At 49.1% G+C, this 19,361-nt stretch overlaps 1 protein-coding gene across 2 annotated transcripts; it reads right to left on the bottom strand.

Moving 5' to 3' along the window:
- Positions 1 to 1,717: 1,717 nt before the first annotated feature.
- Positions 1,718 to 14,941, bottom strand: LTO1 (LTO1 maturation factor of ABCE1). Of its 2 annotated transcripts, XM_040410331.1 has the most exons (6): positions 14,803 to 14,941; positions 12,490 to 12,595; positions 9,287 to 9,357; positions 8,385 to 8,502; positions 2,090 to 2,184; positions 1,718 to 2,057 (listed from the first exon to the last, which is right to left on the bottom strand). In XM_040410331.1, the coding sequence occupies exons 1-5, from the start codon at positions 14,853 to 14,855 to the stop codon at positions 2,116 to 2,118; spliced, it is 417 nt and encodes a 138-aa protein (XP_040266265.1). In that variant the 5' UTR covers positions 14,856 to 14,941; the 3' UTR covers positions 1,718 to 2,057; positions 2,090 to 2,115. The 2 variants fall into 2 exon arrangements, with proteins under 2 accessions (XP_040266265.1, XP_040266264.1); XM_040410330.1 differs by having other exon boundaries at positions 1,722 to 2,184.
- Between the last annotated feature and the right edge of the window lie 4,420 nt (positions 14,942 to 19,361).

The following is a 19,361-nucleotide window of genomic DNA, read 5'->3' as shown; positions in this document are numbered from 1 at the left end:
GGCCCCATTAACAGCAGCCGCCCCATATCCTGCGGCAGAAAGCCTTGTGTCTGGTTCCTGGTGCCCAACCCTAGGAAACTATGGGAGGGGGAAGAGGGATAAAACATACTTACCTAATCCCATGTACTCACCTCATCTTCACCCTCCCTAAGTGGGCCCATAAGGTCACCTTCTCAGCAGCTGGCACCGGGGTGGCAGGAGTCTGGTATGGCGGGAGGGTCTTCTCTTTGGCGGACCTAGGTGACCCCTTGGCTGGCGGGATGCAGGGGAGCGAGGCTACCCTGGTCCACCTTGTCTTCTATAGGGGAGGCAGCAGTGCGGGTGACCCCGGGAGAACAGGGAGGCGAGGCGACCACTGTTTTCCCATCTGAAAAGGAAGGAAAAAAATAAACTAAAATAAAAAATCTTCAGGAGATCCCTGCAGAGCAGGGAGGTCTTGCCTCCTATTGAAGCTCCCTCTCCAGGCTGGAGGGGGTATAGCTGCCGGGGCAGGCGCTAACAGCTTTATCTAGTGTCAACGCCTCCTAGAGGACAGAGCTATACCCACGGTCTCTGTGTCCCCCAATGAATATGGGCGAGAAACTACAACTCCCAGCATGCTCAGACTGCCTACAGCTATCAGCCTGCAGCAGGGCATGGTGGGAGTTGTAGTTTTACAACAGCTGGAGAGCCGCAGGTTGGCCATCCCTGATATAGACTATAGGAGAAATTAAGTTGACATGATGACATACATGTGCCCCCCAGTAATTGCAACAGAATATGTTCCGCCAGCTGGAAGAGGCATCTGATCAGACTGCGATACCGTCTCTCTATGACGTCCATGTGCTCTCATAGGGAACTCTGCATGGGATTTTAATTTTTTTTGGTACCATAACATACCAGACCCACCCTACTACGTTCTGAGTATGTGCAGAGGTAAAACTCCACTTTAGAGCTGGTATTTATCATGTAGAGAAAGTTAATACCAGGCACTTACTAATGTACTGTGATTGTCCATATCGCCTCCTTTGCTGGCTTCATTCATTTTTCCATCCCATTATGCCAGGGCTGGCCAACCTGCGGCTCTCCGGGACCATAGGGACACGCCTGGCCAGCAACTCCCGTCCCTGCCACCGCGTGTCTGCGCTGCAGCAGTGGATGTAACCCCTGGATAGGAGCAGTGTATAATGCAGGGATGGCCAACCTCCAACTGTTGTAAAACTACAACTCCCACCCTGCCCTGCTGTGGGCTGAGATCTGTAGGCAGACTGAGCATGCTGGGAGTTGTAGTTTTGCAACAGCTGGAGAGCCTCAGGTTGGCCATCCCTGCACTATACACTGCTCCTATCCAGGGGTTACGTCCACTGCTGCAGCGCAGACACGCGGTGGCAGGGACGGGAGTTGCTGGCCATGCGTGTCCCTATGGTCCCGGCCACCAGAGGCCTGCGCTTTTTCCTTTAGAGTGCATGCATGACCACTTCTGCTGGATTGCAGGGTGGTCGTACCCATGGAAACGAGCAGTGTATAATGGGATGGGAAAAAAATGAATCAAGCCAGCAAAGGAAGCAATATGGATAATCACAGTACATTAGTAAGTGACTCGTATGAACTTTATCTAGGTGATAAATGCAGTTTCCTGAAGTGACACAAATCCTTTAAAAAAAAAATTAACTATATGAAATCATCACACATTTCAAAGATGAATCATTTATTGAATGTGGTTAGAAAAAAACCTGCAAAAACGTCCTTTTCCTGGATGCAGCAGTCACACGTGGGGTAAACTCACGGTTATTAAGGCCTTGGTCAGATTTAGGATACTCCCCCAGTGGTCCCTGAGAACTAGGAGGTTAACAGTTCTTTTCAGGTTCCCCCTTGTATGAGAACTTCTGCTCGAGGAGACTGGGTGAGCTCAGGCTTTGGCAGGGGCGTGCAAAATCCAAGAAGGTGGAAAATCTGTCGGCAGCAGCCAGGTAAGTGGGGGCGAGAGATTTCAGCCCACAGCAAATACACTGAGCATTTTTACTCCTCGGTCTTTCCTACTCCAAAGCCAAACTCAGTCACAGCATGGCTCCAGCGCCCGACCGGCAGCGCGCCTTCTGCGCGCCATTAGACGTTTCGCCGTCTTCACTGCCAATATCAGAACGAGAGTCCAGAGTTTTCATGGTTTATTCTGAAGTCTGGCTGGATGTTCAGCGTAGAACACACCTGGAATTATAAAAAAGAAAAAGTTGTGTCAGTTCAGCCTATTATCCAACACGGTTGATCCAGATAAAGGCAAAAAGAAAAAAAAAATCCTTTATGACTCCAAATTATCAGAATAACTCCCTGGATCCACGACCCCTCTCTAGTAGCTATAGCCTGTAATATTATTACACTCCAGAAATACATCCAGGCCCCTCTTGAATTCCTTTATTGTACTCACCATCACCACCTCCTCAGGCAGAGAGCTCCATAGTCTCACTGCTCTTACCGTAAAGAACCCTTTTCTATGTTTGTGTACAAACCTTCTTTCCTCCAGACGCAGAGGATGTCCCCTCGTCACAGTCCTGGGGATAAATAGGTGAGGGGAGAGATCTCTGTACTGACCCCTGATATATTTATACATAGTTATTAAATCTCCCATAAGTCGTCTTTTTTCTAAAGTGAATAACCCTAATGTTGATAATCTTTCAGGGTACTGTAGTTGCCCCATTCCAGTTATTACTTTAGTTGCCCTCCTCTGAACCCTCTCCAGCTCTGCTATGTCTGCCTTGTTCACAGGAGCCCAGAACTGTACACAGTACTCCATGTGTGGTCTGACTAATGATTTGTAAAGTGGTAGGACTATGGCAGGGCTGGCCAACCTGCGGCTCTCCAGCTGTTGTAAAACTACAACTCCCACTATTCCCTGCTGCAGGCTGATAGCTGTAGGCAGACTGGGCATGCTGGGAGTTGTAGTTTTGCAACAGCTGGAGAGCCGCAGGTTGGCCAGCCCTGGACTATGGGATAGATTTATCAAAGCCCCCGACGCTGCTGGAGGATGCTCCCAATTTATGGCAAGGCACAGGGCTAGTCAGAAATTAGGCACATCCTCTAGCAGCCCGTGTGCCAGAATGAAATCTAAGGAAGCTCTGAGCCGCCGTAGATGTCAATCTTCAATTCCGCTGGAAAACTGGCGCAAATGAAGACAAATGTGGTGGACGTGCTGGCCCAATTTTTGAAAAACCTCCTTTTTGGGAAAGTGGCGAGGGAGGCATACAAATGCCACTTGCGACCCAAGCAGCATTTAAAAAGTCACAAACACAGGTTTACGACTTTCTTACGCCCAGAAAAGTGGCGCAGGTAGATGATAAATCTCGCCCTATGTTCTCATCGTGTGCATCTATGCCCCTTTTTTTTGCACCCCATGATTGGATTTTCCTTATCCTCTAGATCACGGGTGTCAAACACAAGGCCCGCGGGCCGAATCCGGCCCGCCAGACCTCGTCATGTGGCCCGCGCAGTGAGCGAGCTGGCGGCGGCAGCTGGGCACAGGGAGATGAGCGCTTCCATTGTGGAAGCGCTCATCTCCAGTCATCTGTATCACCGTCCTCAGGACAGCGATACAGGTGCCTGCCTGTGCTGCGGTAGGGGAGGGAGAGGCGTGTCCCTTTCCCTTCCTCTGATAGGCTGCCGGCCTAGTGCCTGCAGCCTATCAGAGGCCGTCATCGCGCTGCCCGAGCCATACAGCGTGGGACACAGGCCGGAAGAGGCCTGCATCGCATCACTGACATGGAGGTAAGTATGTGTTTTTTTAATTTTTTTTATTATGTACAATACTTTTACTGGCGGGGGCTGTTATTACTGGCAAAGGGGGGGCTGTTTGTTATTACTGGCAAAGGGGGGGCTGTTATTACTGGTGGGGGCTGTTATTACTGGTGGGGGCTGTTATTACTGGTGGGGGCTGTTATTACTGGTGGGGGCTGTTATTACTGGTGGGGGCTGTTATTACTGGCAAAGGGGGGGGGGCTGTTTGTTATTACTGGCAAAGGGGGGGCTGTTATTACTGGTGGGGGCTGTTATTACTGGCAAAGGGGGGGCTGTTTGTTATTACTGGCAAAGGGGGGGCTGTTTGTTATTACTGGCAAAGGGGGGGCTGTTTGTTATTACTGGCAAAGGGGGGGCTGTTTGTTATTACTGGCAAAGGGGGGGCTGTTTGTTATTACTGGCAAAGGGGGGGCTGTTTGTTATTACTGGCAAAGGGGGGGCTGTTTGTTATTACTGGCAAAGGGGGGGCTGTTTGTTATTACTGGCAAAGGGGGGGGCTGTTTGTTATTACTGGCAAAGGGGGGGGCTGTTTGTTATTACTGGCAAAGGGGGGGGCTGTTTGTTATTACTGGCAAAGGGGGGGGCTGTTTGTTATTACTGGCAAAGGGGGGGGCTGTTTGTTATTACTGGCAAAGGGGGGGGCTGTTTGTTATTACTGGCAAAGGGGGGGCTGTTTGTTATTACTGGCAAAGGGGGGGCTGTTTGTTATTACTGGCAAAGGGGGGGCTGTTTGTTATTACTGGCAAAGGGGGGGCTGTTTGTTATTACTGGCAAAGGGGGGGCTGTTTGTTATTACTGGCAAAGGGGGGGCTGTTTGTTATTACTGGCAAAGGGGGGGCTGTTTGTTATTACTGGCAAAGGGGGGGCTGTTTGTTATTACTGGCAAAGGGGGGGGCTGTTTGTTATTACTGGCGGGGGCTGTTATTACTGGCAAAGGGGGGCTGTTATTACTGGCGGGGGCTGTTATTACTGACAAAGGGGGGGGCTGTTATTACTGGCAAAGGGGGGGGCTGTTATTACTGGCAAAGGGGGGGGGCTGTTATTACTGGCAAAGGGGGGGCTGTTATTACTGGCAAAGGGGGGGCTGTTATTACTGGCACAGAGGGGCTGTTATTACTGGGGGCTGTTATTACTGGCACAGAGGGGCTCTTATTACTGGCACAGAGGGGCTCTTATTACTGGCACAGAGGGGCTCTTATTACTGGGGGCTGTTATTACTGGCACAGAGGGGCTCTTATTACTGGGGGCTGTTATTACTGGCACAGAGGGGCTGTTATTACTGGGGGCTGTTATTACTGACACAGAGGGGCTCTTATTACTGGGGGCTGTTATTACTGACACAGAGGGGCTCTTATTACTGGGGGCTGTTATTACTGACACAGAGGGGCTCTTATTACTGGGGGCTGTTATTACTGACACAGAGGGGCTCTTATTACTGGGGGCTGTTATTACTGGCACAGAGGGGCTCTTATTACTGGGGGCTGTTATTACTGGCACAGAGGGGCTGTTATTACTGGGGGCTGTTATTACTGACACAGAGGGGCTCTTATTACTGGGGGCTGTTATTACTGACACAGAGGGGCTCTTATTACTGGGGGCTGTTATTACTGACACAGAGGGGCTCTTATTACTGGGGGCTGTTATTACTGGCACAGAGGGGCTGTTATTACTGGGGGCTGTTATTACTGGCACAGAGGGGCTGTTATTACTGGGGGCTGTTATTACTGGCACAGAGGGGCTGTTATTACTGGGGGCTGTTATTACTGCACAGGGGGCTCTTATTACCGGGGGCTGTTATTACTGACACAGAGGGGCTCTTATTACTGGGGGCTGTTATTACTGGCACAGAGGGGCTCTTATTACTGGGGGCTGTTATTACTGGCACAGGGGGCTGTTATTACCGGGGGCTGTTATTACTAGGGGCTGTTATTACTGGGGGCTGTTATTACTGGGGGCTGTTATTACTGGCACAGGGGGCTGTTATTACCGGGGGCTGTTATTACTGGGGGCTGCTATTACTGGCACAGGGGGGCTGCTATTACTGGCATAGGGGGCTATTATTACTGGCACGAGGGGGGGGGCATTATGGTGGGCTTTATTACTCCCCCAAGTATGACCCCCTAGTAGCAGCACCAGCCTCCCCCTGCTCTGCTATCCCTCTGCACCTTCTCCAAATACTTATTATGAAATCTTTCTCATTAGGATAAAACACCTCATCAGCTCCACCGAGCCCCCGGCCAAAGTGTGGAAGTGGCGTCCGAGATCCCCAAGGGCCAAGCCAAGTAACTAAGTTTTCCGGCCCTTTGAGGGTGACCAAACTGCTGATGCGGCCCCCGATGAATTTGAGTTTGACACCCCTGCTCTAGATTATCTGAAGAGAAGTGTTAGTTAATGTGGCAGAAAACCGCCACATGCCGGTCTCTTACCTTTTGCATGCAAAGGGATACATTTTTGTTCTGCACATGCGCAGGTCTCCCCCTAACGGCTGGGTTCATCAACTGTCATTGATTGGCCACCGCTGACTCTGTAAATTACATGGAAACCGGCGAAAGTGCAAAACAAACTGATTCTTCTGGTCATAAAAAGGAAAAAGCCACTGTGCATGCGCAGGTTACCTGCGGATGACACAAAAAAAATTGCGCCGATTCTGTCAGACACTTGGGAGGTCCAGATGCAGTCACATGGTCTACAGCGCTGTGCTTGGTGAACAGAGAGAAGGCCCCGGCGCTGCTACGAGCACCATTGCCTCCTCAAACAGCTGATCGGCGGGGGTCCCAGGTGTCAGACCTCCACCAACCAGAGGATAAGTCAGTGGTGGCGAACCTATGGCACGGGTGCTAGAGGCGGCACTCAGAGCCCACTCTGTAGGCACCTGCACCCTGGAAAAGGTCTATGTTGTACCCATATGCCTTAGACTTTTCCTGCCATTCATCAGCGCAGGGCGCACTATGAACAGCACAGGCAGCGCACTGAATGTAGGCAGGTATTATAGCTAAATTATAAAGTACGTGGAAGATATACTATATTGCTATTCAGATTAGGTTGCCGTGTTGGCACTTTGCAATAAATAAGCGGGTTTTGGGTTCCAGTTTGGGCACTTGGTCTCTAAAAGGTTCAGTAAGAAAACACTTGGAAACCCCCTTTAATTAGCATTTGGCACAGGAGTTTTGCAAATTTAATTTTTTAAGTTATGCGGGGGGACCCACAGATTTTACTTGTCATCCATCGTGGTGGGTAGGGATTTATAGGGCTACAACCTTGTTCCCTTTAAGGCTAGGTCTACACAACGACAATAAGTCATGCGACAGTTAGGGCACAACTACACTGCAACATTTGGTGTCGCACTGCAACATGCGACATGCTGCGACGCGACAGTCGCAGAAAAATCCCTCTTGAATTAATTTTCTGCGACTGTCGCGTCGCAGTATGTTGCAGCGCAACACCATAGACTGCCATTATTAAAATTGTCGCGCGACATTGGTGCGACAAATGTCGTTGTGTAGACCTAGCCTAAAGGGGTTTTCCCACTTATCAATATCAGATCGTTGGGGGATGACTGCCGACACCTCTGCCGATCAGCTGTATGAAAAGAACACGTACGAGCGCGGTGTTCTCCTCACTGTTTACCTGCTTGCCATCGACATTGCAGCATCGTCCCATTCACTTCAATGGGATGGCTCCCTCTTCTTCACTTGATTCGGACAGAGCCGTCTCATTGAAGTGAATGGGACGGAGGAGCTGTAATGATCACAGCTCGATGTCGGCAGTCATCCCCCAATGATCTGATATTGATGACTTATTTTGAGGATAGGTCATCAAAATAGGATAAGCGGAGAACCTCTTAAACTCTATGTCTATGCAGGGACAGAAAACCGCCTTTCAGGGCCTCCTCACACATTGGCCTCATGCACACGAACGTATTTTCTTTCCGTGTCCGTTCATTTTTTTTGGCGGACCGTATGCAAAACCATTCATTTCAATGGGTCCGCAAAAAAAAAAAAAAAAAAGGAAGTTACTCCGTGTGCATTCAGTTTCCGTATTTCGGTTTCGCAAAACAATAGAGCATGTCTTATTATCGTCCGCATTACGGACAAGGATAGGACTGTTCTATCAGGGGCCAGCTGTTCAGTTCCACAAAATATGGAATGCATGCCGATGTCATCCGTATTTTTGCAGATCCGTTTTTTGTGGACTGTAAAATACATACAGTCGTGTGCATGAGGCCATAGTCTGGTGTTTTTTTTGCTGCTTAAAAAAAAACAACATAAAAATGCATGTGTTTTCCAGTGGCGATTTTATCTTCACATCTGTTTTTTCAGGATGCCCCCCTCCCTATATAGAGAAGGGTATAGCAAAATGGCTAAAAAATTTTTTATAAAAAATAAAAACACACATCACTACTACAACATGCTGGATATGGACACAAAAAAAATACCATTATAAAAATAAAAAATTAATTGCGTGCGTCCTTCTCATAGACCTTCAGCTAACATGTGCGTGAATCCAGCCTAAAGATCTATCCGAAAATTAATCAGCGCAGAATTTTGACCTGTTTAAAAAAAAAATTGGGAGTCCAGGTGTGGGCCAGTGGAAGTCTGATTCTGGCCCGCAGAACTAACCTGCTTCACTTTGCCCCGGATCCTCGAGAGTTCCTCCTGGAGCGTCTCATTAGTTGGGTCATCTGATGGAAAGCTCTCAATCATTTTTATCAAGGAGTCGAGGGTCTTTATTTTTTTGCTGAGCAAAATAGTAAAGATAAAATGAGAATTGAAAAAAATAAATATGAAATAATACGACATTAGAGCGATTTACAGTAAAACATCAGCACTATCCACAGGAGAATACAAAAAGTGTCTGATCAGTGAGGGTCCAAGTGCTGGGCCCACGGTATGAATGGAAAGGCAATTCAAGCCTGTGTGTTACCTCTTCATCTGAAAGTTATCCCCTATGCAGCGGTCGGATCCTGAGAACGGGGGTCCCGCATTCCCGTCCCGATGGAGTGGAAGGCCGAGCGTGTGCCCAGCCGCTCCATTCACTCTCTAAGGCAGGGATCTCAAACTCCGGCCCTCCAGCTGTTGCAAAACTACAACTCCCACAATGCCCTGCTGTAGGCTGATACCTGTAGGCTGTCCGGGCATTGTGGGAGTTGTAGTTTTGCAACAGCTGGAGGGCCGCAGTTTGAGATCCCTGCTCTAAGGAATGGCTGAAGATAGCAGGGAAAGGTGCTCGGCTATCTCCGGCAGTCCCATAGAGAATGAATGAATGGCAGTGCACGTGCTCAACTGTCACTGCATTTTTACGGTGGGACACAAGACCCCATTCTTGTGATCTGTGGTGCCGCCTGTTAGACCCCCGCCTTTCAGACTCTTATCCTGGGGATAGATTATTATTTTAAGTATTGGAACAGCCGGCCCCTTTAAGAAACCTAACTGGTTTCCTTTGCTCAGTCTTCTGCTCGGCTACAATCGGGTTCTTACCGTTCACCTTGCATTTTATAAAATAACACAAAAAGGGTGCGAACCTCTGTTTTTCATCTGTGATGGGCGAGAGGAGGAGTCTCCACGTGGAAGCAAATCCAAGATAACAACCCAGCTGTAAATGGAAGAAAACGGGAAATTACAAAGGCACAACTAACGCTAGAGACAGACACATTTTTCGGCTACATCTGAATTGGATTTGAACTACTCGATGCATGTATTGTACTGTAGTTCATATCATTTAGGCCTCATGCACACGACCGTTCTGTGTTTTGCTGTCCACAACTTGCGGATCCACAAAACACGCATGGCGTCCGTGCCATTGCGCAAATTGTTGAATGCACACGGACAGCCATTAATATAACTGCCTATTCTTGTCCGCAAATTTTTTTTCTACATAGGTATGTATATATAATTCACACAGTAGAACTCTTAATCCAGAAAGTCTGATAATCCAGCATAGATCTGACCTATTGTGTAATCCAGGCATCCTCAAACTGCGGCCCTCCAGCTGTTGCAAAACTACAACTCCCAGCATGCCCGAACAGCCTACAGGTATCAGCCTACAGCAGGGCATTGTGGGAGTTGTAGTTTTACAACAGCTGGAGGGCCGCAGGTTGATCTCTGGTAAATCTACCTGGAGGGAACGCATTAGGACGGTCCTCATATTATCATGCCATATACTGACTGTACTAACATTTAGGTGTTTTTTTTTTACCTTTCTTCCAGAAGGATCTCTAGTAAATTTTATATATTTTTCTATGGACAATAATCTAGGATATTTTATCAACTGGAATTTCTGATCCCATGAATACCGGATTAAAGGAATTTTAGTGCAGGTAGACAGATAGATAGATAGATAGATAGATACAGGGGTGGCCAACCTGTGGCTCTTGAGCCACATGCGGCTCTTTGCTACTTCAAGTGAGGCTCTAGCTGTGAAGCCAGGAAGCCCCCCTCTCCACCCCAGGCTCAGATCTCTTTTCCTGATCAGGAACTACTTTGCAGCTCCAGCTCACTCTCCACTACGTCCTGATGCACACAGTGTGAGAACGTGGTAAATGGAGACACGCACTGTGACCTGACATTGTGCTCATCAGGTCACAGTGGAGAGCGTGTCAGACCTGCAGAGTAGCAGGTGCCCGACCGAGCAGGAGCCCAGTGAAGGAGAGGAAGAGATTTTTTTTAAATGATAGAACTGAGAATTTGGGTCTGATCTAAGCATGGGGGGGCGGATCCAGATCTGAGCAATGGGGGGTCCAGATCTGAGCAATGGGGGGTCCAGATCTGAGCAATGGGGGGTCCAGATCTGAGCAATGGGGGGTCCAGATCTGAGCAATGGGGGGTCCAGATCTGAGCAATGGGGGGTCCAGATCTGAGCAATGGGGGGTCCAGATCTGAGCATGGCGGTCTTGTTTGAGCATGGGTTGGTCAGGTCTGAGCATGGGGGGGAGATCTGAGCATGAGGGGGGGATCTGAGCACTGAGGGTCTGACACTGGGAGTCTGATTTGTGTTGTCTGATCCAAGCATTGGGAGTCTGATTTGGAAGTCTGATGAGGTTTGGTGATCTTATTGTAGGTCAGATAAGGATTGGGGATCCGATTTAGGAGTCTGAGGTCTGATGAAAAATATATTTATTTTTTTCTCTGCTAATAAACAATAAGAAAAAATATTTTTAGCAGACCTCAGATCAGATGAAAAATCTATTTCTTTAATCTTATTTTTCTTTGTTAAAACCTAGGTGCATCTTGTAGGGCGAAAAATACGGTAACTGTATGTAAATGTATAGCCTGTGGCTCCTGGTAGTCATACTTTTTTTTTTTAGGCTCTTTGTGTATGTAAGGTTGGCCACCCCTGGATAGATAGATAGATAGATAGATAGATAGATAGATAGATAGATATGAGAGAGATAGATATGAGATAGATTAGATAGATAGGATAGATGGACACTTCTATACAGAGACATACAATCATCTATGACAGGCATGGCCAACCTGCGGCTCTCCAGCTGTTGTAAAACTACAACTCCCACCATGCCCTGCTGTAGGCTGCTAGCTGTAGGCAGTCTGGGAATGCTGGGAGTTGTAGTTTTGGAACAGCTGGAGAGCCTCAGGTTGGCCATCCCTGATCTATGAGCTCTCTGAGGCCCAGATCTGGGGAGAGCTAATCACGCAGCATTCGTTAGCCCGGGGTAAGGCACGGATGTCATGGAGAAGCTGTAATTAGCTGCAGGACGAGGGAACAAGATGTGCTGACGAGATATCGGCGTCTGGTGTCAAAGCACTAAACCTGCGAGTCACAAGACCAAAGGCAATTGAGGAAATAATGAGCTCATGCACCACGGGAGTGAAAAGTGCAGGTTCCTGAAGTTGTCACCTGAGGTGTGAGCGGCCGCCCCACGTATATGTATACTATAGATAGACAGTAGATATTCAGAGATAATGGGAGTAGTAGGGCTCGATGACAAAAGGGACGAGTCACGCCCAATCATACCCAGCATGACTCATGAGCCCACACTGACCTACTGACCTCATCACTTTATGCAAAGAACATTACGTCAGCCGTCCAGAATATCAGTGAAAATCCAGCAATTTGCTCTCTCCTGTTCAGAGCGACGTTTCAGTCCCACATTCGGGCTTTTTTCAACAATCTTAGGGCTCATTCAGATGACCGTATGAATGAGTCCGCATCCGTTCCGCAATTTTGCAGAAGGGTGCGGACCCATTCATTTCATCGGGGCCGCAAAAGTTGTCAACAGCACACAGTGTGCTGTCCGCATCCGCACTTCTGTTCCACGGCCTGCGATAAAGATAGAGCGTGTCCTATTCTTGTCCGAAATCACGCACAAGAATAGTCATTTCTATCATAGTGCCAGCCATGTACGGTCCGCAAAATGTGGAACGCACACGGCCGGTATCCATGTTTTGCGGATCTGCAATTTGCAGACCGCAAAACGCCATGGCCGTCTGAAATGTCGCACTGCACAGGAGTGAACAGGTTGCTGGCTTTTCACTGGTATTCTGGAGGGCTGCAATGTTCTTTGCCTATTTACACGAGATGATTTAGCAGCCGACTGTCGGGAAGGAAGCGTTCCTTCCCAACAGTCGGCTGCTCATTTAGTGAAGGAGACCGCGCATTTACGCGCAGCGATCTCCTTCACTGTATGAGGACGAGGAATCACTATAGCATGTATGTAATACAAGATACGCCACACTGAAGTTGCGACAATCCTATGGAGATTTTTACCTCAGATCCCATTTTCGCCCCATACACGGCTCCGTACTGTTTGCCTTCTGTCTCACCGATGCGATTTCCTTCGGCAAAGCCTTCTTCGTATCCTTCCCCGTGGTACCTACAGGCATCACATGGAGACGACAAGATTAAATGTGCTGCGGGTCTGTGCACTAATGACCGGCTGGGTGAATAGAACCAGACTAACCCTGTTCTAATGCAATGGGTTAACGGTAGCTGCAGACGCCTCGATATCCTGACCAGGTGGGGGGAGACCCCAGGTATCAGTGGTAATCTGTGATGAAACTAATGAAACCCACCAGCACCACCACAGGTGAAATGAAGCACTACAAGGTGCTCGGTGACATCGATAGGGCCATCCATGGACATGCTCTTTATAGCGACCCCCCCCCTCCTCTATTGACTCCCTAATAGGAATTTAGAAAATGTTATCAAGTTCAGAGAAATATCTTGTCAGCAATAGTTGTTGTGACAAATTACAACTCCCATCATCTACTACAGCAGGCACCCTCAAACCGCGGCCCTCCAGCTGTTGTAAAACTATAACTCCCACAATGCCCTGCTGTAGACTGATACCTGTAAGCTGTTCGGGCATGCTGGGAGTTGTAGTTTTGCAACAGCTGGAGGGCCGCAGTTTTGAGGATGCCTGTACTACAGAGATGCTCGTCTCCATAGCACTAACATAGGCTTTCCCCTATGTGGTTTGCAAAGGGTGAAATCCACTATGGAAACTGATTTATCTAAAAAGGTTTTCAGAGATTTTTTTTTACTGATGACCTATCCTCCAGATTAGTGGGGGTCAGATACCCGGGACTCCTGCCGATCAGCTGTTTGTGAAGGCAGCAGCGCTACTGTGAGCGCCGCTTTCACTTCAATGGGACTGAGCTGCTCCTAGGCCACGTGACCGATAAATGTGATGTCACTGGCCTAGGAATAGCAAAGAGAAGGCTGCGGCGCTCAGAGCTGATCGGCAGGAGTCCCGTGTCTCAGACCCCCATCCATCACATACTGATGTCCTACCCTGAGGACAGGTCATCAGTAAAAAAAAATTAAAAAAAAATCTCGGAAAACCCCTTTAAATACCATCCACTTTGCAGACGTACCAGCTCCCCACTACCATTGACAAGCTACGGTCCCCGCTCATACACAACCGGTTTGATGGGGGCCTCAAGTGACACTGCCACGCATCACGTCACTGGGTCACATGGCACATGGACTGCCGCAGCACACATGATGTATATGAGCAGGTACCGGGGCACGTTATGGCAGTGGGGGACCGAAGGAGCCGGAACCCAGCAGTGGTGAGCAGATAAAGTATGTATCAATGGGATCAAAGGAGCCAGAACCCAGTGGCGGGGAGAAGGTAAGTCCGCACCTCTGCGCAGGTCTGGAAGAGAGGCCCCCAAAGCTGGAGGACCTGTCACCTCTCCTGACATGTCTGGTTTAGTTACTACTTGCATTACCCATGTAATAATAATTCTGGAGCATCTCTTCTCATGACGCGATGTTGTGCTATCCCTGTGTTATTCCCGCTAGAAGTTTACAGATAAACCGCCAGCAGTCTGCAGTAAAGGTACTGCTGGGTGTTACCAGTAGCGTCTGTGTCCAATCAGTGCTGCTGGTGTCAGACTGAGCAGGTACACCCCTCTGTACCTTTACTACAAGCTGCTGGCAATTCCTTCATAACTTCTAGCAGGAATAATAAAGAAATGCCACAACATAGAGCCGTAAGAAAAGATGCTCCAAAATTGGTATTACATGGGGGAGGCAAGTAGTTACTAAAACAGAGATGTCAGGGGAGGGGACGGGTCCTCCGAAGTCTCCTGGGTCTCCCTAGTTGGCTGAATGGTCATTCCCTGTGTGTCTAGTCGGGCCAGGAGGTAGGAACCAGAGGAAACCTTTCGGATCTTTTATTCCTCCTCACAGCTGAGGGTTTGCTACAATTACATCCCACCTAAACACATCAGCAGCACATCCTATTCTGATAGTTTGTTACAATGCATCAGTGCAGGTGAAATGTATGATCTGCTTGTAGAATAGCCTAGGATGTAATTGTAGCAAACCCTCAGCTTCAAGAAATGAGGTTTGTGCAAGGTTTTCAGCCTCTGCAGTAAACAACAAATGTCTCAACCCACTGACAGCAAGCAGAGATCTTGAAAGTTGTGAGAAATCAAAACTTAAAGTCTATTAGACATAAGCATGCGGCTAGGCCCTGTGAGTGCCCCGGGTCCATACACTACAGTGCAGGAGCCCCTACTATCCATATCCGTGCATACAGCACCCCTGTATCATCACACAGACACTCGCCTCTCCTCAGACATCACAATCCCCCCGAACAGATCGTCTTCAGACTCCATCATGGAAGATTTCCTAAAAGGAACGAATATCCCGGAGCCAAGTTGTGAGGGAACACAAATCTGAGCGGAGATGAGTCACATGACCTCCTCACGTGACCAAAGCCTCACAGGAGCCGATACATTCGATGTATTAACGCGCTAGAATGGGATTGTTGTCACGTCACGTGACGGTCGGCAAGGGGCGAGGTTTATTGTTAGTGGCGAGAACAGGAGCTGCTGGTTTCCGGGTGTTGAGGTAATGCTACAGCGAGAGGAGGGGCCACAGGGGCCCGTGTGCAGAGAGCTGGAGGAGGGGCCACAGGAGCCAATGTGCTGGGAGCTGGAGGAGGGGCCACAGGGGCCAAAGTGCTGGAAGAGGGGCCACAGGGGCCAATGTGCTGGGAGCTGGAGGAGGGGACACAGGGGCCAGTGTGCATGGAGCTGGAGGAGGGGCCAATGTGCTGGGAGCTGGAGGAGGGGACACAGGGGCCAAAGTGCTGGAAGAGGGGCCACAGGGGCCAATGTGCTGGGAGCTGGAGGAGGGGCCAAAGTGCTGGAAGAGGGGCCACAGAGGCCAATGTGCTGGGAGCTGGAGGAGGGGCCAAAGTGCTGGAAGAGGGGCCAATGTGCTGGGAGCTGGAGGAGGGGGACACAGGGGCCAATGTGCAGGGAGCTGGAGGAGGGGCCACAGGGGCCAGTGTGCAGAGAGCTGGAGGCGGGGGCCACAGGGGCCAATGTGCTGGGAGCTGGAGGAGGGGCCAGTGTGCTGGGAGCTGGAAGAGGGGCCAATGTGCTGGGAGCTGGAAGAGGGGCCAATGTGCTGTGAGCTGGAGGAGGGGACACAGGGGCCAATGTGTAGGGAGCTGGGGGAGAAGACGACACAAGGGCCAATGTGCTGAGAGCTGGAGAAGGGGATGCAGGGGCCAATGTGCAGGAAGCTGAAGGAGGGGACACAGGGGCCAATGTGTAGGGAGCTGGAGGAGGGGACACAGGGGCCAATGTGTAGGCAGCTGGATAAGGGGACGCAGGGGCCAATGTGCTGGGAGGAGGAGGAGGGGACACAGGGGCCAATGTGCTAGGAGCTGGGGGAGGAGGGGACACAGGGGCCAATGTGCTGCAGCTGGCGGGATGCTCTGTGTGGAGGCGGATGCGATGCATTTGGAATGACAGGGGAGGTGCTGATGTTGGGGCAGTGATACTCTGCAGAGGGGACTATTCCTGCCTCGGGGCTAATGGTCATCCATCGGGGCTGTAGTGATCTAATAGTAATCCACTTCCTTTTTTTCTGTCTAGGTTCATGTGGATAGAAGAAACGTGGCCGACCACAATCCACCTGACCTTCCTCTGTCCTTCGGGTACCACCAGTCTCCTCTCATCTGCTGCTCGTTAGTAGAGGAATTGCTGGGATATGTAGTTCTTGCACACACTCTGCTTAGTGCACCTCACCTAAAGCCATATACTATATGAACAGAAAGGGTTACATTAATGGGCGCCAAGAGGTTCGGCCGTACAGCTCCTACAGTGTATAACTGTATACTGTGCTTCATATCCAACCAAAATGGAGGAGGAGCATTCAGATCTGTTTGGGGGGGGGGGGGGGTCTCCTCAAAATGCTCCTCAGAAATGTCCTTTCCAGCTGGATGCCAGCCACAGAGTTAACCACCCAAATAGGGTATATGCAAGGCATACCTACTAGTTTACAAGACTTTCATACCCTTGTTTTAGAAACACACACAAGCAAATCTGTATTTTTCCTATATAGTGCAGCACAGCCTGTTATTAACTATTCATGTCTGCTCCTGTTTTAGTGGATTTACGGGTTTTTTCCTCTGATATGGTTCTCCCAATCAAGCCTATATGGGCAGAGTCTGATCACACTGCACTTGTCAAGCAAGCGATAGATCAGTGACTTACAACTGCTCTCCCCTCACACTGCAGGGTCTCAGTGCATTTATATGTGATGCAGCTTCAGCCTGTCTCCCCTGCCTCCTGCTTGTGATAGGTTTCTCCCTGTCAATGCTTGCAGGAGGAGCAGTGTGAAGCTGCATCTCCTAGAAATACACCATAGATTCTGCACAGTAGACAGTAGTACGAGTCAGTTTTATACATTTGCATCTAATCATTGTATGGATTCACCCACTATATCTGGTCTTTCAGAAATTATATCTTCAGCAGCACTGTATACATGGGGGCATAGCTGGAAGAAGCTTGGCGTGGAAGGACCCGGGAGCTGCCCGGAGGGAATTGATAGATGATGACATACAGTCAGGTCCATAAATATTGGGACATAGACACAATTGTAACATTTTTGGCTCTATACACCACCACAATGGATTGGAAATGAAACAAACAAGATGTGCTTTACCTGCAGACTGTCAGCTGTAATTTGAGGCTATTTACATCCAAATCAGGTGAACGGTGCAGGAATTACAACAGTTTGCATATGTGCCTCCCACTTGTTACGGGACCAAAAGTAATGGGACAGAATAATAATCAAAAATCAAACTTTCACTTGGTCCATCACATGATCCATCACTATGGTGATGGATCATGTGACGGACCATCTGATGAACGTAGTGACGTCATCAAAGGTCCTATTCTTCACAAAACATGACAGAAAAGATGCCGGCTGCGCAAACAAGTGGATTAAGGCGAGTTAAATTTTTTATTTTTAACCCCTCCAGCCCTATTGTACTATTCATTCTGTATTCAGAATGCTATTATTTTCCCATATAACCATGTTGCGAATCCGCAAAAAAAAACAACGGATGACGTCCGTATGGCATCCTTTTTTTTTTGCGGATCCGTTGTAATAATGCCTATCCTTGTCCGCAAACTAGAAAAAAATAGGACATGCACTATTTTTTTTGCAGGGCTACGGAACGGACATACTGATGCGGACAGCACACGGTGTGCTGTCTGCATTTTTTGCGGACCCATTGAAATGAATGGGTCCGCATCCTATCAGCAAAAAAAACGGAACGGACAAGGAAACAAAATACGGTCGTGTGCATGAGGCCTAAAACTGTCACCTTATCCCGTAGTTTCCAAAATGGGGTCACTTTTTTGGGAGTTTCTACTGCCGTAGTTTTATTCCGGCCGCCTCTCGGCATGTTTGCATGGAGCGGACCTTCGGCGGTACGCGTGCACTAGCGGCTGCACGGATCCAGCAGGCTGTTCACCCGCCGGAACAGCCTGCCGGAGAAGGCTGCCGCTAATGTGGAAGTAGCCCAAAAAAAATGCATCTCAGATGGAAATGGCTCAAACGGATGACAACTGATGCAACAGGATCCGTTTTTTTTTGTTTTTTTTTTACAGGATCCTGTTTTTTTTTCTCTCTCTCTCTTCTCCTAAACGGTGATGCGAATGCACCCTTAGGGCTCTTTCACACGAGCGGATGCCGTGCGGTTAATCTTCTGCGTGACAGAGAGCCAAGTCCCGTTCCGGACAGCAGCAATGCTCCGTGCCTCTCTGTGACCTTTTTACTACAAAATCAATGTGACAACTTTATCTCACTGTGATTTTGTAGTGAAAAGATCACAGAGAGGCACGGAGCATGATCATCTTAATGCTCCGTGTCTCTGCTGTCCGGAACGCGGCTTGGCATTCTTTCACGCAGTGGATTAACCGCACGGCATCCGCTCGTGTGAAAGAGCCCTTAGCCCTCATGCACACGGCCGTTGTGCGGCCGTTCCGTGCATTGGGGGCAGCAATTTGCAGTCCTCAATGCACGGGCAACATCCGTACATGTTCTATTTTTTTGCGGTGCGGAGGCACGGACAGAAACTCCACGGAAGCGCTCCGTAGTGCTTCCGTGTCTCCGTTCCGCACCACAGCTCCGGATTGCGGACCCATTCAAGTGAATGGGTCAGCATCCGTGATGCAGGGAGCACAGCGCCGGTGTTTGCGGGCTTCAATACGGCGACGGCCGTATGCATGAGGCCTTACTAATATAGTCTGTTAATATTGTGCACCATATTCAATACCCCATAAGGCATGCTCCCTTGTTGGTCTTTTCTGCTGTCCACACACAGGGTCCTGTTCATAAAATCCATTGCTTTTTCTCTCCAGTTTGGCATCTTTGAATTCTGTCCCCTCTTTTTTTGGGCTTTTTTCCCCCAGTATCTGCACTCCCTCCGTTCGGCTCAGGTGTGTTTAATTAGCAGGAACCTGGAGAAGGGGCGATGCCTGTTTGATTTCAGTCTGCTTTCTGTGACCCTGTGGAAAGGTGAGCTTTTGAGATCTGTTCACATGGTGCAGTGCTGCATGGTTGCTGTGGGTTTGCGCCTAGGAGGGCTTAGCCTGACAGCAGCGGTCTTGCTGCCACATTAGTGTATGAACCCGCTGGAAAGCAGCCACCATGATGCGGTGAGGGCGTGCATTTAAATTAAGATGTAAACATGTATAAATTCTGCTCAGCAATGACAGATCAATTCATGTCGTGTGGATGTACGACCCATGGCTGATCAGCCAATCACTGGCTGCAATGGTGGCCCGTCTCAACCAGCGGTCGTTGCCTGTGTGAGTCGA

This window comes from Bufo bufo, chromosome 10 (assembly GCF_905171765.1).
Source record: "Bufo bufo chromosome 10, aBufBuf1.1, whole genome shotgun sequence".
Lineage (NCBI taxonomy): Eukaryota > Metazoa > Chordata > Amphibia > Anura > Bufonidae > Bufo > Bufo bufo.
The sequence above is the reverse complement of the archived record's forward strand: the minus strand, read 5'-3'. Positions and strand labels throughout refer to the sequence as shown.